Genomic DNA, 16192 nt, shown 5'->3' on the forward strand with positions numbered 1-16192 from the left:
TACTGTATATGGGTGGATATATACAGTACAGACCAAAAGTTTGGACACACCTTCTCATTTAAAGATTTTTCTGTATTTTCATGACTATGAAAATTGTACATTCACACTGAAGGCATCAAAACTATGAATTAACACATGTGGAATTATATACTTAACAAAAAAGTGTGAAACAACTGAAAATATGTCTTATATTCTAGGTTCTTCAGAGTAGCCCCCTTTTGCTTTGATGACTGCTTTGCACACTCTTGGCGTTCTCTTGATGAGCTTCTAGAGGTAGTCACCGGAAATGGTCTTCACTTCACAGGTGTGCCCTGTCAGGTTTAATATGATAAAGTGCTTTATTCTTTGTCGGGTCCAGGGGTCCTGTAGAATGTGAATCCCTGAGGAACAGCGGATCCTTGGCTTGTGCCAAGACAGAAGAAAAGTTGCTGAACACTTGGTACCCCAAAGTGATCAATCTATTTGCCAATCAAGATGCCCTGCAGTTGATTAATGCGGACAAATTGGATTCCTTTTATAACTGCGTCTCGACTAGCGGGGTGCCTCAAGGGTCTGTCTTGGGCCCTATATTATTTAATATATTTATTAATGATCTAGTGGAAGGGTTGCATAGTAAAATAGCAATATTTGCAGATGATACTAAACTTTGTAACGTAGTTAATACAGATGAGGATAGGGCACAGCTACAGGAGGATTTAGATAAATTGGGGAGTTGGGCCAAAAAATGGCAAATGGGGTTCAATGCCGATAAATGTAAGGTCATGCACATGGGAAAGAAAAACAGCAGTCACCCATACATATTAAATGGGAAACCGTTGGGGAAATCTGACATGGAGAAGGACCTGGGCGTCTTGGTTAACAGCAAATTAAATTGGAGTGCCCAGTGTCAGGCAGCAGCTGCGAAGGCAAATAGAGTCATGGCATGCATCAGAAGAGGAATAGGGGCATATGATGAGAACATTGTTCTTCCTCTGTGTAAAGCGCTGGTAAGGCCGCACTTAGAATATTGTGCACAGTTCTGGGCTCCGGTACTCAGGAAAGACATATTGGAGCTAGAGAGGGTACAAAGGAGGGCGACTAAGGTAATAAAGGGAATGGAGGGACTAAAATACCCAGAGAGGTTGTCCAAATTAGGCCTATTTACGTTGGAAAAGAGAAGGCTTAGTGGAGACCTCATAAACATGTATAAATACATCAGGGGGCTGTACAGAGATCTCTCCCATGACCTGTTTATACCAAGGATGGTGACAAAGACGAGGGGGCACACTATGCGTCTGGAGGAAAGGAGGTTCCTGCACCAGCATAGAAGGGGATTCTTTACGGTCAGAGCTGTGAGACTCTGGAATTCTCTGGGAGAGGAAGTGGTGATGTCCAACTCACTTAATGAGTTCAAGAGAGGACTGGACGCCTTTCTTGAGAACAATAAAATTACATCTTATGCTTAGTGATAGTTAATTAATCCAGGGATTTAATCTGACTGCCAGATTGGAGTCGGGAAGTGAATTTTTCCTCAATGATGTAAATTGGCCTATACCGCATGGTTTTTTTTTGCCTTCCCCTGGATCAACGCTGCGGAATAGCTGCAGTGCACAAGAAATAGGCTGAACTGGATGGACGCTTGTCTTTTTTCGGCCTTTTAAACTATGTAACTATGTAACACTTATGTCCAAGCAGGTAAAGGCGGCTGCAAGATCCGTGATATATAAGGATTCATGTTCATTATTGTATCTCTGGATCAGACATAGACTCAGAGTGATACAACTAAATAGACCCTATAGGGGTAAAGTTGGCATATCCGGGGGGAAATATATCCCAGATTTGCCAAACCGAGCCAACTCATGAAACACATGGGTACATAGGAGAAGAAAGAGTTAATTGGCGTAAAAAATATAAATTTTTATTCCATCAAGTTAAAAAACGTACATAGTAAAAAGAGAAATGACATAATACGGATAGTATAAAGACACTAATTAGATTACCAATGTAGCAAGATATGTTACAAAGTATACATATATGGTCACGCATATGGTCACAGTGGGACATGAGCAATATAGATAATATAGCATAAGGTTAGTATATCAAGACAATCCAAGGAGTGTAATAATATATCAAAAAGTAATCCATAAGTATTCCATAGTCATTGGATTTACACTTGCCATATGCATCAGGTATCCATCTAAATAATGCTCCTGCCCACAAATAATCAGATACATGTCATATAAAACATTTTTTAAGGTAGTCTCTTACCACAAAGAGTGCCAAAAAGGAGGGTAAAGTGCATAAAGGAACGCACAGTGGCAGAGTGGTATTCCCATCTCATATATTTATGGCACTTCCACAGTCTGAGGACGCACATTCGGCTGAAGTATATTGCTGCGCAGGGACATGCCGGGTCCCTGAGCTGCAATGCATGCCGCCAGCCAATCAAAGGCCAGTAGCTGATGTCGGCGTGCCAGTCACGAGCGACGCATGGAAGTGACGTCATGCGCTGCCTCTACCGGCACACTGAAATCAGCTACAGAAGAAGACGCCGCATGTCGTGGGAGCGCAGGAAGGTAAGAAGAATCATTTATTTTTGTTTATTTAATGTATTAGAAAAGAACGACAGAACATTATACCAGGAAAGGGCCAAGGATGGGGAGCATTAGACAAGGAAGGGGCTCAGGGTGGGGATAAATAGACAAGGAAGGGGCCCAGGATGGGGAGCATTATATAAAGAAGGGGCCCAGGATGGGGAACATTATACAAGGAAAGGGCCCAGGATAGGGAGCATTATACCAGAATGGGGGTCATTATACCATGACATGGGCCAGGATGAAGGACATTACACCAGGAAGGGCACAAGGATGGAGGTCATTATACCAGAATGGGGCCTAGGATGGGGGACAGGATACCAGGATGGAGGACATTGTTATAGGATGGGGGACATTGTACCAGGATTGGGGACATTGTTACAGGAAGGGGCCAGGATGGGGGACATTATTACAGTAAGAGGCCCAGGACCAAGGACATTATACCAGGAAGGAGCCCAGGATTGGGACGTTATTGCTGAAAGGGGCTCAGGATGGGGGGTATTATACACAGAAGGTGGATATTATAACAGGAAGAGGCCCAGGATCGGGGATATTATAACAGGAAGGGGCGCAGGATGGGGAACATTATACCAGGAAGGGGCCTAGAATGAGAGACATTATTATAGGATGGGGCTACAATGGGAAACATCCAAGGCAGGGACGAACACGCGCATCATTATCGGATCTAGAATGCTACAAGGGCCCATACATCTGACCAACATGCTGGTGGGGGCCCAGGTCCAAATTTTGCACATCTGCAGGAACATGGCATATGGCTTAACAGTATGTCATATGTTGGGAAGGGGTTAAGCTACAGCACATTACATAGCCTCTTGCAGCTATATCAATGGAAAAATTAAAAAATGTATGGCTTTTTGAAGAAGGGAAGGAAAAAATGCAAAACAAAAAATTATCCGGTCCTGAAGGGATTAAGGAGTTCCCACCCACAGTAAATGTTGTCACTCAGCTTAAAATCTTCACTTGCTTATTAGCAGAAGCTAAGGTTTCATTAGGATCTCCGAGGCTAAAGTTACATGCGGCTCCAGCTTACATGTAAAGGGGATGGTATCAAGGAGTCTCGCCAAACTTTCCCTACAAATGTCCAACAATTCAGAATTCATATCCATTGATAATTTATCTTCTAAAATGATAGCATTTTTTTTCTATCCTTTTCATTTTATGTGTAATTAACTTTTTGCTCTCCTCCTTTAAGCAATGGGAGGAACGACTGATAAGGATCCAGGAAACCATTGATGAATGGCTGAAGGTGCCGACCCAGTGGCTTTAATCTTCTCTTCTGAGGACATCATGCAGCAAATGCCTGAAGAAGGACGCTTATTCCAGACTGTGGACAGAAACTGGAGAGAGATCATGAAACATTGCGTTAAAGACCCGAAGGTAAATGGATGCTTCATGGTGGACTGATACAAGAAAGCACGGTCATCTTGCATCCAGGATTGATGTTTTCCAAGAGTCCGTGTCCTGATGCTTCCATCACAAGGATCCCGGGTTATGGGGCTCCGCACTGCCTGGACTCCAGCCTCCCGCATCTTCTATTTTCTATCCAAATAGGTTCTAATTTTTCTTTTAATATAAACTATTGGCACAATAGTCAATGAATGTGACCTTTTTTCAGTCTCTATAACTATATAATGGAATCTTACTTATGGGCTATCTACTTTGTTTTAGGTTTTAAGCGCCACTTCTCTGACCGGACTTCTGGAGAAACTTCAGGACAGCAATGTGCTTCTGGATAAAATCATGAAAGGGCTGAATGCCTATCTGGAGAAGAAGAGGCTTTTTTCCCACGGTATAGTCCTTTCACTTGTTGCAATGATTGTATATATTCCTTAAATATTTTTTTTTCTTATTTAAACGCATTGAAATCATTTTTGTAATTGGATTTCATTAATAATTTTGCACTGTTTGCCTTCTATTGGCTCTGTGTTGCGCTGGCTATTGGACTTATTTTTAATCTGTCTTTTTTCAGCTCCTCTTAGCCGATTTATGACCACAGATCACATCAAAGCTGAATGTGCAGGAAACAAAAAGCCTAACGGTGCAACATTTTTAATGAAACTGAATTGTCGCAAATACTCGCAATTAAATGGGTATTCCCATCTCCAAGATCCTATCCCAATATGTAGTAGGCGTAGTAATAATAATAATATTAGCAAATACCTCCAATTAGAAGTGTAGTATAGTTCTTCTGATTCACTATGTCGCTTTCCCCATGTGCAAGGCATTGCAGTAGCTTCGGTATCCATGGTTACGACCACTCATATAGTGACAGTTATTTGCTAGTGGTCGTAACCTAAGCTACTGCAATGCCCTGCACATGGGGTAAGCGACAAAACAAATCAGAAGAACTATACTAAACTTCTAATTGGAGGTATTTGCTAATATTATTATTATTACGCATACTACATATTGGGGTAGAATCCTGGAGATGGGAATACACATTTCAGTTAAATAAAAAAAAGTTCCCAAAGCTGGATAGCCCCTTTAAGCTAACCATACGCATGACATATGAGATACCCGTGGTCTGAATGGTTATTTGGCTATTTCTCCTGACTCCCACCTATTCTGCTGAACAGTCATGTGGTTTTAATGGGGAGAGAGGAGAAAGTCGGTACTGGACACCTCCGGCAGCGGGTTATCTCCCCTGAGAACCAAAAGACCGGGTATTGAAATCCCATCTGCCCGATCCTTCTGGCCCTGACATCCTCTATCGGGGGAGAGTCAGGAGACCCCCATACACATCAGTGGGTAGGCCGGTCCTGCTGCAATCGTCAGGTTTAAACTATTTTAATCCAATGTGTATGGGGACTGAATCTTTACTTTAAAGCTTTGCTTTTCTATTTTCTCACATAGACACTAATACAAATGGCGCCTGACCCAATACTTTAATGACATCTTTATCATATTGTGCATTTTCGCTTTAGCTTTTTCTTCCTGTCCAACGACGAAATGCTAGAAATTCTCTCTGAGACTAAAGATCCTCTGCGGGTCCAACCACATCTAAAGAAGGGCTTTGAAGGCATAGCAAAGCTGGAGCTCCTTCCTAACCTGGACATCAAAGCCATGTACAGCACCGAGGGGGAACGCGTAGAGCTCATCCAGACCATCTCCACCTCCGAGGCTCGGGGGGCCGTGGAGAAGTGGCTCATCCAAGGGGAAGATGTCATGTTAAGGAGCGTGCATGATGTTATTGCTCGGTCACGAATGGTACGGATCTACCTACAGACCAAAAGCATTAATTGGAACTAATCTAGTCTATATATATAATCGTCTTATCCCGTCTGTCTGTCTGTCTGTGTGTCTGTCTGTCCAGGAAATCCCGCGTCGCTCATTGGTCCGGCAGCGGCCAATCAGCGCCGGGGGATTTCTAAAAAAAGATGGCGGCCGTTAGCGGCTCATCTGCGGGACGGAGCTGAGCGGCCATGCAGCCGGGAGATGACCGGCGCAAGGCGCTCATCTCCCGGCCGGCAACAGCAGAAGGAACCCGACCGACGGACCCATCTGCGGGATGGAGATGCAGCCGGAAGATGAGCGCCGCGAGGCGCTCATCTCCCGGCCGGTAGCAGCGGAAGGACCGCCGGCGTCGCTGACCTCCATGCGGAAGGGAGGACCGGGGAGCGGCGCCGCGGGTCGGGATACTTCTGCTGTGAGCGCCCGCTATGTCCCGGGTTCTCGCAGCGGAAGTAGCCGCACAGGCAGCGCCGCTCCCCGGTCCTCACCAAGACGATTCGATGATTGATCGCGGTCTTCGGACCCGACCAATCACTGATCTTAGCGCAAAACTTAAACACCGCTGTGCTGATTGGTCGCCGACGCTGCCCGCGACCAATCACCGATCTTGGCTCCACATTTAAACACCGCTGTGGTGATTGGTCGCGGCCGATATTTAAATTTGGCGCCAAAATCGGTGATTGGTCGCGGCCGATATTTCAATTTGGCGCCCAAATCGGTGATTGGTCGCGGTCAGCGTCCGTGACCAATCAGCACAATAGTGTTTAACTTTGGCGCCAAGATCAGTCATTGGTCGCGGGCCAAGACAGCGACCAATCACCGATTTGTGCGGCACTTTTAAATAGCGTCCGTGACCAATTGGATGTCAGCGCCACTCCCCGGTCCTCCCTTCACACCCTAGCCGCATGGATGTCAGCGCCGCTCCCCGGTCCTCCCTTCACAGCCTAGCCGCATGGATGTCAGCGGCGCTGCCTGTGCGGATACTTCCGCTCCGAGAACCCGGGACATGAGCGGGCGCTCGCAGCAGAAGTATCTGGACTCGCAGCGCCGCTCCCCGGTCCTCCCTTCACACCCTAGCCGCTGATGTCCCCACTGTATCCGCATGGTCTTACAAAGGTCCGGACATTTGTGTTAAAAATCGCTGATTGGTCGCTGGCAAAGACCCATCAGCATTATTGGTGCCAAATTTAAACCCTGCTCTGCTGATTGGTCGCAGCCACCAGCCGCGACTAATCAGCGATTTTGGTGCCAAATTTAAACACCGCACTGCCGCGACCAATCAGCGAGATTGGCGCCAAATTTAAACGCCGCTCTGCTGATTGGTCGCGGCCGCCATCCGCGACCAATCAGCGAGATTGGCGCCAAATTTAAACAACGCTCTTATGATTGTTCGCTGTCGCCGGCCTCGACCAATCAGCGATTTTGGCGCCAAATTTAAAGAATGCTCTGCTGTTTGGTCGCGGCCGGCGACCAATCTGTGATTTTGGCGCCGAATTTAAACCCCGCTCTGCATCGCTCTGCTGATTGGTCGCGGTCGGCGGCCATGACCAGTCAGCAGTATTGGCGCCAAATTTAAACACCGCTCGGCTGATTGGTCGCGACTAATCAGCGATTTTGGTGCCAAATTTAAACACGCTCTCCAGTCCTCACTAACACGGTTCGCTGATTGGTCGCGGCCGCCGCCCGCGACCAATCATCGATATTGCCGCCAAATTTAAACACCGCTTTGCTGATTGGTCGCGGTTGCCGAACGCGACCAATCAGCGATTTTGGCGCCAAATTTAAACACAGCTCTGCTGATTGCACCCGGTCGGCCGCATACCTATTCTAGAATACCCGATGCATTAGAATCGGGCCACCATCTAGTTCTTTTATATTTGTATAAGATTATTTGGCGGCAGTGAATGATTTGTGGATGATGTATCTCTTGCAATAGAGCCAGGTAGCAGATCTTCTACCTGCAATCGGTAGAAATGAATTTGCTAGATAATACTAGTAAGGTTGTCCCTCTCTTAAATGCTTCTGTCAACGTAATTTAACTTTCTTTTTTAAAAGGCATACCCTGCGACTGCAAGAAAAGACTGGGTGAGGGAATGGCCGGGACAGGTCGTGCTCTGTGTGTCTCATGTTCTGGACAAGTGAAGTGCATGAAGCTATCGACAGTGGCCCGGAGGTACGGCATAAGCTCCTTTACTGATCAAGGTTGCTTCACTATAAACAGTCATGGCCGGAAGTGTTGGCACCCTTGAAGTTGTTCCAGAAAATGAAGTATTTTTCCATAAAAAATTGCATGTGTATTTTCTGTTATACACATGTTTATTTCCTTTGTATGTATTGGAACAACACAAAAAAAGGCAAATTGGATATAATTTCACACAAAACCCCATAAATGGGTCGGACAAAATTGTTGGCATCTTTCCAAAATTGTGGGTAAACAATTTTGTTTCAAGCATGTGATGCTCGTTCAAAGTCACCTGTGGCAAGTAAAAGGTGCGGGCAATATGAAAATCACACCTGAAACCTGATACAAAGTTGACTCAGTCTTTGCGTTGTTACGTGCCACACTAAGCAGGGAGAACAGAAAGAGGAGAAGAGAACTGTCTGAGGACTTGAGAACCAAAATTGTTGACTAATATCTTCTTTTTGTGTTGTTCCAATATACACAAATGAAATAAACATGTGAACAACAAAACGTGTAATTGTAATAATTTTCTGGGAGAAATACATATATATACATTCATAGACAGACTTCATGAGTTCTCCTGCTAATAGACTGTCATACCCAGAGACGCAGCTTATAGGAGTTTCCAGGGGGGGATATACCATTGGTGCAACAGAGGTAAGGGGACCCACATTCACATCCAAAGATGCAAGCAGCTTATTTCACAGTACGTTATTAGACTGCAAAGAGCCCATGTAGTGTTCTTGCCCAGGGGTCTTCTCCTGGGGGTTGCAGTTGTACAGCGGCTCAATATCTTGAAGGTACCCAAAAGGCTCCATAGTATTGTTGGGATTTTGCATTGATTCATGCATCTTGTCTAGAGATGCGCAACTAAATTTGCAGGACCTTGGTCTAAGAGAGCAGGTTAGTAGTCTGTGGCTGTTGGATGGGAGCCTTGCTAACCGCCTCTTACATGCCGGCATCCCTGGCTCCTCTTTTGATTAGCCGGCCAGGCGTGATGTCATTTGTGCCTCACACCACAACTATGACATCGACATCAAAAGAGGAGCCGGAGATGCCGGTTCACGGGGCTCCGGTCCTGCGGCCGTGGAATACTGACCGGACTGTTGGACCAGAGTCCTGCAAATCCATTCGCTCATCTCTACTCTCGTCATATCTACCAATAAGGGAAGACATTGTATGGGATTTCCCATAATACCAGCATAAAATTAATCCATCTGCATTGAGTTTTCCATGCTGTTTGTAGCAGGGTTTTATAGAGGTACATCTGGGTATTTGGAGCAATTTGCGAGGAGGCAAATTGTCCCAGCAGACTCGCAGCACATTGGGGGCTCTCGTCACCATAGAGGGGCACGCTCGTGACGTGGTCACAGAAATGATCGAAACAGGTTTGTGCAAACATCATGGCTGGCAGCAAACTTTCCAATACCATGTTCTATTTATTATACACTACATGGAGAAAGGTATTGTGCCCCCTCCACATTACACCTACAGGGGCTTTTATGGCCTCCTATTCTAATCCATATCCAGGATGTTAATATGGAGTCCGTCCCTCTACAGATATCACAGCTCAGTATGCCGAGCACCTTCATACATTTCACCATATTCCTATGTTCTTTCCATATCTATGTTATGTTCCCCCCTCTTTTCTTTGAGTTTTCATAGGACACAATTGATCTTGTCACAGTAAAGCAATCTTGGGGTGTACTTACAATGACGTCTATGGGGCAGTAGTCATTTCTGCATATTGAGATGGTGGTCCCTATATAGGAATGTTTTGGCATCTGTATGTGTCGGCATCCCCTGTATATGACTCATTGCCACAATTGATCTTCTTTATAGTCAGTGGTTTGGATGGCCTAGGTGCGGTTTGTAATATTTTCTATCAATGGTGTGTGTGCCCTCCTCTGTGCAGTGTCGTTCTATAACCATGGATGGACTAATAAAGGGGTTTTATGTCAATTCCTTTAATGACCTTTTGTTCGGTTTCTTTGTAGGTATTATGTCATTCTCCGAGTGGTCAGCCATTCTAAGCCTGAGCAGACATATGGCAATGTAATTGATGTGTGCCTGACATTGCTCTTCCCTATGTGGCGGTGACATATTTATGCTGCCATTCTCCAGTATTTGTTCTAATTAATCATCCTAAAGGTGTTTAGTGGGGTTGAGGTTGAGAACGTGTGGGAAACAGTTCTGCTCTTCTATTCCCTTAGGGTTGGAAGCTACAATTGTTTAAAATGTCTTGTGCTGAAGCATTAAGATATCTTTTCACTGGAACTAAGGGGCCTAGACCACCCCCTAAAAACAAGGCCATACCTCCACCACCAAACTGCCCAGCGGGCACAATGCAGTTAATAGGGTAACGTTCTCCTGGCATTCACCAAATCCAGACTCGTCCATCAGATGCCAGATAGAGAAGTGTGATCCGTCACTGCACAGAACAGGTCTCCTCCAGAGTCCTGTGGTGGCGGCTTCACACCACTCCATCCGACGCTCGGCATCGTGCTTGGTGATGTAAGGCTGCATGCAGCTGCTCGGCCATAAAGCTCCAGGCGGGGGCGCAGTGTTTGCGGTGATGTTGTTACCAAAGTAGATCTGGACTCTGCAGTTATGGAGTCAGGAGAGCGTTCTGCCCTCTGCTCCTCAGCACTCAGTGACCCCGCTCTGTAATGTTCCGGGGTCTCCTGAGGTGCTGCAGTTCCTTCCACTCCTTAATAATATCACTCACATGTGATGGGGGAAGATTTAGGAGGGAAGAAATGTAATATCCAGACTTGTTACCCCGGTGGCTCCTATTACAGGACCGCGCTGGTATCAGAGAGCTCTGCACCACCAGCCGTTCTGTCATATGTTAGTAACAGCACACAGCATGGGAGGGCGGATGTTATACACCGGGGGGCGTGGGGATTGATGTTATACACTGGTGGGGGGCGAGAGTCTTAATGTTATACAAGGCCGAGGGGCCAGATGTTATACCCTAGGGGTACGAGGGGCTAGATGTTATACTGTCCGAGGGCTGGATGTTATACACTGAGGAGCAAGGGGACGGATATTATATACCGGGGTGAGGGGACGGATATTATACACCGGGGGGCGTGGGGACGGATATTATACACCAGGGGCGAGGGGACGGATATTATACACCAGGTGCGAGGGGACGGATATTATACACCAGGGGTGAGGGGACAGATATTATACACCAGGTGCGAGGGGACGGATATTATTCACCAGGGGCGAGGGGACGGATATTATACACCAGGGGCGAGGGGACGGATATTATTCACCAGGGGCGAGGGGACGGATATTATACACCAGGGGCGAGGGGACGGATATTATACACCAGGGGCGAGGGGACGGATATTATACACCAGGTGCGAGGGGACGGATATTATACACCAGGGGTGAGGGGACGGATATTATACACCAGGGGTGAGGGGACGGATATTATACACCAGGGGCGAGGGGACGGATATTATACACCAGGTGCGAGGGGACGGATATTATACACCAGGGGTGAGGGGACGGATATTATACACCAGGGGCGAGGGGACGGATATTATACACCAGGTGCGAGGGGACGGATATTATACACCAGGGGTGAGGGGACAGATATTATACACCAGGGGCGAGGGGACGGATATTATACACCAGGTGCGAGGGGACGGATATTATACACCAGGTGCGAGGGGACGGATATTATACACCAGGGGTGAGGGGACAGATATTATACACCAGGGGTGAGGGGACAGATATTATACACCAGGTGCGAGGGGACGGATATTATACACCAGGGGTGAGGGGACGGATATTATACACCAGGGGCGAGGGGACGGATATTATACACCAGGTGCGAGGGGACGGATATTATTCACCAGGGGCGAGGGGACGGATATTATACACCAGGGGCGAGGGGACGGATATTATACACCAGGTGCGAGGGGACGGATATTATTCACCAGGGGCGAGGGGACGGATATTATTCACCAGGGGCGAGGGGACGGATATTATACACCGGGGCGAGGGGACGGATATTATACACCGGGGGGGCGAGAGGCCAGATGTTATACACAAGGGGGAGGGAGCGAGGGGACAGATGTTATACACCGGGGCTGGGGGCCGGATATTATGCAAAGAAGGGCTTGGGGTTGGATGTTATACAGTGGGGTTGAGGGGATGGATTTTATACACTGGCGGGGGGGGCGAGGGGACGGATATTATACACCGGGGGGGCGAGAGGCCGGATGTTATACACCAGGGGGAGGGAGCGAGGGGACAGATGTTATACACCGGGGCTGGGGGCCGGATGTTATACCCTGGGGGCCAGATGTTATGCAATGGAGCGCTTGGGGTTGGATGTTATACAGTGGGGTTGAGGGGATGGATTTTATACACTGGCGGGGGGCGAGGGGAGAGATGTTATACTAAACTAGGGGCGAGGGGTGGATGTTATACACCGGGGGAGGCGAGAGGCCGGATTTTATAAACTGGGGGCTGAGAGTCCGGATATTATACACCGTGGGCAATGGGACTAAATGAAAAAAGCAGAATTCGGTGACTAGGAGTTTTGTCCTATAATGTATGTGCATTTGCCTTCCCTTTAGAAACTCTCCCTTGTGATTCTGCAGTGTCTTAGAGGTTGACTATCTTTTCCTACATTCCTCAGGAGTTTCTCATGAACAGACTTCCGGTGGCTTGCCCAACTCCGCTATTACTGGGAGAATGAGAATGCGAGAGTGCGAATCATCAACTGCAATGTGAAGTCCGCCTATGAGTACCTGGGCAGCTCCCCACGCCTGGTCATCACTCCGCTTACTGACCGATGCTAGCGGACTCTGCTATGATGTGATGGGTTATGCTCAGAAATGTTTTTGACTTTTGTATGATGCATGAAACTTATTAGCAATTATTATTGATATTTCATACCAGTTCTTTCATGTTTCATTGGTAGATCGGTGCTTTTTATCTAAATCTTGGTGGAGCTCCAGAAGGTCCGGCCGGCACAGGAAAAACTGAGACCACCAAAGATTTGGCCAAGGCGCTGGCCGTGCAGTGTGTGGTCTTTAACTGCTCTGATGGTTTGGACTACATAGCAATGTCAAAGGTACATACAATGTTAAGCTGCTCCATTGCAGATAATAAACTGACTCCATCCGATGTTCTGCTGACATCTTTTGATTATATAGTACAGACCAAAAGTTTGGACACACATTCTCATTTAAAGATTTTTCTGTATTTTCATGACTATGAAAATTGTACATTCACACTGAAAGCATCAAAACTATGAATTAACACATGTGGAATTATATACTTAACAAAAAAGTGTGAAACAACTGAAAATATGTCTTATAGTCTAGGTTCTTCAAAGTAGCCAAGAGGTAGTCACCGGAAATGGTTTTCACTTCACAGATGTGCCCTGTCAGGTTTAATAAGTGGGATTTCTTGCCTTATAAATGGGGTTGGGACCATCAGTTGTGTTGTGCAGAAGTCAGGTGAATACACAGCTGATAGTCCTACTGAATAGACTGTTAGAATTTGTATTATGGCAAGAAAAAAGCAGCTAAGTAAAGAAAAACGAGTGGCCATCATTACTTTAAGAAATGAAGGTCAGTCAGTCCGAAAAATTGGGAAAACTTTGAAAGTGTCCCCAAGTACAGTTGCAAAAACCATGAAGCGCTACAAAGTAACTGGGTCACATGAGGACCGCCCCAGTAAAGGAAGACCAAGAGTCACCTCTGCTTCTGAGGATAAGTTTATCCGAGTCACCAGCCTCAGAAATCGCAGGTTAACAGCAGCTCAGATTAGAGACCAGGTCAATGCCACACAGAGTTCTAGCAGCAGACACATCTCTACAACAACAGTTAAGAGGAGACTTTGTGCAGCAGGCCTTCATGGTAAAATAGCTGCTAGGAAACCACTGCTAAGAACAGGCAACAAGCAAAAGAGACTTGTTTGGGCTAAAGAACACAAGGAATGGACATTAGACCAGTGGAAATCTGTGCTTTGGTCTGATGAGTCCAAATTTTAGATCTTTGGTTCCAACCACCGTGTCTTTGTGCGACGCAGAAAAGGTGAACGGATGGACTCTACATGCCTGGTTCCCACCGTGAAGCATGGAGGAGGAGGTGTGATGGTGTGGGGGTGCTTTGCTGCTGACACTGTTGTGGATTTATTCAAAATGGAAGGCATACTGAACTAGCATGGCTACCACAGCATCTTGCAGTGGCATGCTATTCCATCTGGTTTGCGTTTAGTTGGACCATCATTTATTTTTCAACAGGACAATGACCCCAAACACACCTCCAGGCTTTGTAAGGGCTATTTGACCAAGAAAGAGAGTGATGGGGTGCTACACCAGTTGACCTGGCCTCCACAGTCACCAGATCTGAACTCAATCGAGATGGTTTGGCGTGAGCTGGACCACAGAGTGAAGGCAAAAGGGCCAACAAGTGCTAAGCATCTCTGGGAACTCCTTCAAGATTGTTGGAAGACCATTTCCGGTGACTACCTCTTGAAGCTCATCAAGAGAATGCCAAGAGTGTGCAAAGCAGTCATCAAACCAAAAGGTGGCTACTCTGAAGAACCTAGAATATAAGACATATTTTCAGTTGTTTCACACTTTTTTGTTAAGTATATAATTCCACATGTGTTAATTCATAGTTTTGATGCTTTCAGTGTGAATGTACAATTTTCAAAATCATGAAAATCCAGAAAAGTCTTTAAATGAGAAGGTGTGTCCAAACTTTTTTCTGTACTGTATATACACACACATATATATACTGTATATATACACACACATATATATATATATATATATATATATATTGTATATATACACAACACATATATATATTGTGTATATATACACACACACACATATATATATATACTGTATATAGACACACACACATATATACTGTATATAGACACACACCTATATATATACTGTATATACACACACACATATACAGTATATACTGTATATAGACACACACATATATATATTGTATATAGACACACACATATATATATATATATACTGTATATACACACACATATATATATATACTGTATATATACACACACACAAATATATAGAAATATATATATCTGGCGACAGGGCCCCGCTGCGTCCTCTGTGTCTCTGTACAGATATAAGTGTAACACGTACTGGATCCAGCACAGGTGACAGTCTGCCATAGAGCTGACGTGCAGTACATACACTGTGTTATGGGGGCGCTCACCTGTGCGGACCCCGCTCTCCGGCCGCTACTTCTTTGCTCATATAAGGTCTCATTCTGCCATTAAACAATTCGGTTGTCATGGCAGCGGAGGCGGGGCGTTGGTAGGGGGCGTGTCTGGTATAGGGCAGATTGGGGCGGGGCTGTCATGCAGTGCTTGTCTCATCCCTGTAATTTCCTGCTGATGCCACCTGGTGGACAGCATTGGTCAGTACACGCTGAGAATGCTACATTTGCATTGTACTGTGGAAGCTGCTGGTACTACTGGTGCTTCCTGACTGCTGTCCCTATGAGGTATGCAGTATGTCACATGGTGGGGGAGGAACATTTTATATATGTATATGCACTGCTCAAAAAATAAAGGGAACTGTGCGGCCCTCCAAACAAATGCCACCCCACACCATTACTGACCCACTACCAAACCGGTCATGCTGAGGGATGTTGCAGGCAGCAGATTGCTCTCCACGGCGTCTCCAGACTCTGTCACGTCTGTTACATGTGCTCAGTGTGAACCTGCTTTCATCTGTGAAGAGCACAGGGCGCCAGTGGCGACTTTGCCAATCCTGGTGTTCTGTGGCATTTCTTTGGATGGCCGCACAGCCCTCCTTGTGCTCGGCAGAGGTAGCCTGACTGCCATTAGGTACCGAGATGAGATCCTCAGACCCCTTGTGAGACCATATGCTGGTGCGGTTGGCCCTGGGTTCCTCCTAATGCCGGACAATGCCAGACCTCATGTGGCTGGAGTGTGTCAGCAGTTCCTGCAAGATGAAGGCATTGAAGCTATGGACTGGCCCGCCCGTTCCCCAGACCTGAATCCGGGACACATCTGGGACATCATGTCTCGCTCCATCCATAAAACGGACAAACAACACAAATATTGGTTCTATCTTTTACACATTTGGGGTAGCCCTTAAGAGGGCCATTGGGTCAAAGAGAGAGAGAGAAGA

The 16192-nt window shown here is 46.2% G+C and overlaps 1 protein-coding gene across 1 annotated transcript; it reads left to right on the forward strand.

Moving 5' to 3' along the window:
* Positions 1 to 201: 201 nt before the first annotated feature.
* Positions 202 to 13256, forward strand: LOC141207940 (dynein axonemal heavy chain 12-like). The gene is made up of 6 exons (XM_073664508.1): positions 202 to 304; positions 3787 to 3971; positions 4263 to 4383; positions 5519 to 5801; positions 7881 to 7998; positions 12671 to 13256. The coding sequence occupies exons 2-4, from the start codon at positions 3831 to 3833 to the stop codon at positions 5548 to 5550; spliced, it is 294 nt and encodes a 97-aa protein (XP_073520609.1). The 5' UTR covers positions 202 to 304; positions 3787 to 3830; the 3' UTR covers positions 5551 to 5801; positions 7881 to 7998; positions 12671 to 13256.
* The last annotated feature ends 2936 nt before the right edge of the window (positions 13257 to 16192 follow it).

Source organism: Phyllobates terribilis, unplaced genomic scaffold, assembly GCF_046119375.1.
Source record: "Phyllobates terribilis strain yellow unplaced genomic scaffold, ASM4611937v1 Scaffold_168__1_contigs__length_4147262, whole genome shotgun sequence".
Lineage (NCBI taxonomy): Eukaryota > Metazoa > Chordata > Amphibia > Anura > Dendrobatidae > Phyllobates > Phyllobates terribilis.

Bases quoted from the DNA above. Each gene is read 5' to 3' on its own strand.
- LOC141207940 (XM_073664508.1), top strand. From the start codon at position 3,831: ATGGCTGAAGGTGCCGACCCAGTGGCTTTAATCTTCTCTTCTGAGGAC. The intron at 3,972-4,262 runs GTAAATGGATGC...ACTTTGTTTTAG, and splicing joins ATTGCGTTAAAGACCCGAAG to GTTTTAAGCGCCACTTCTCT. The intron at 4,384-5,518 runs GTATAGTCCTTT...TTTTCGCTTTAG, and splicing joins GAAGAGGCTTTTTTCCCACG to CTTTTTCTTCCTGTCCAACG.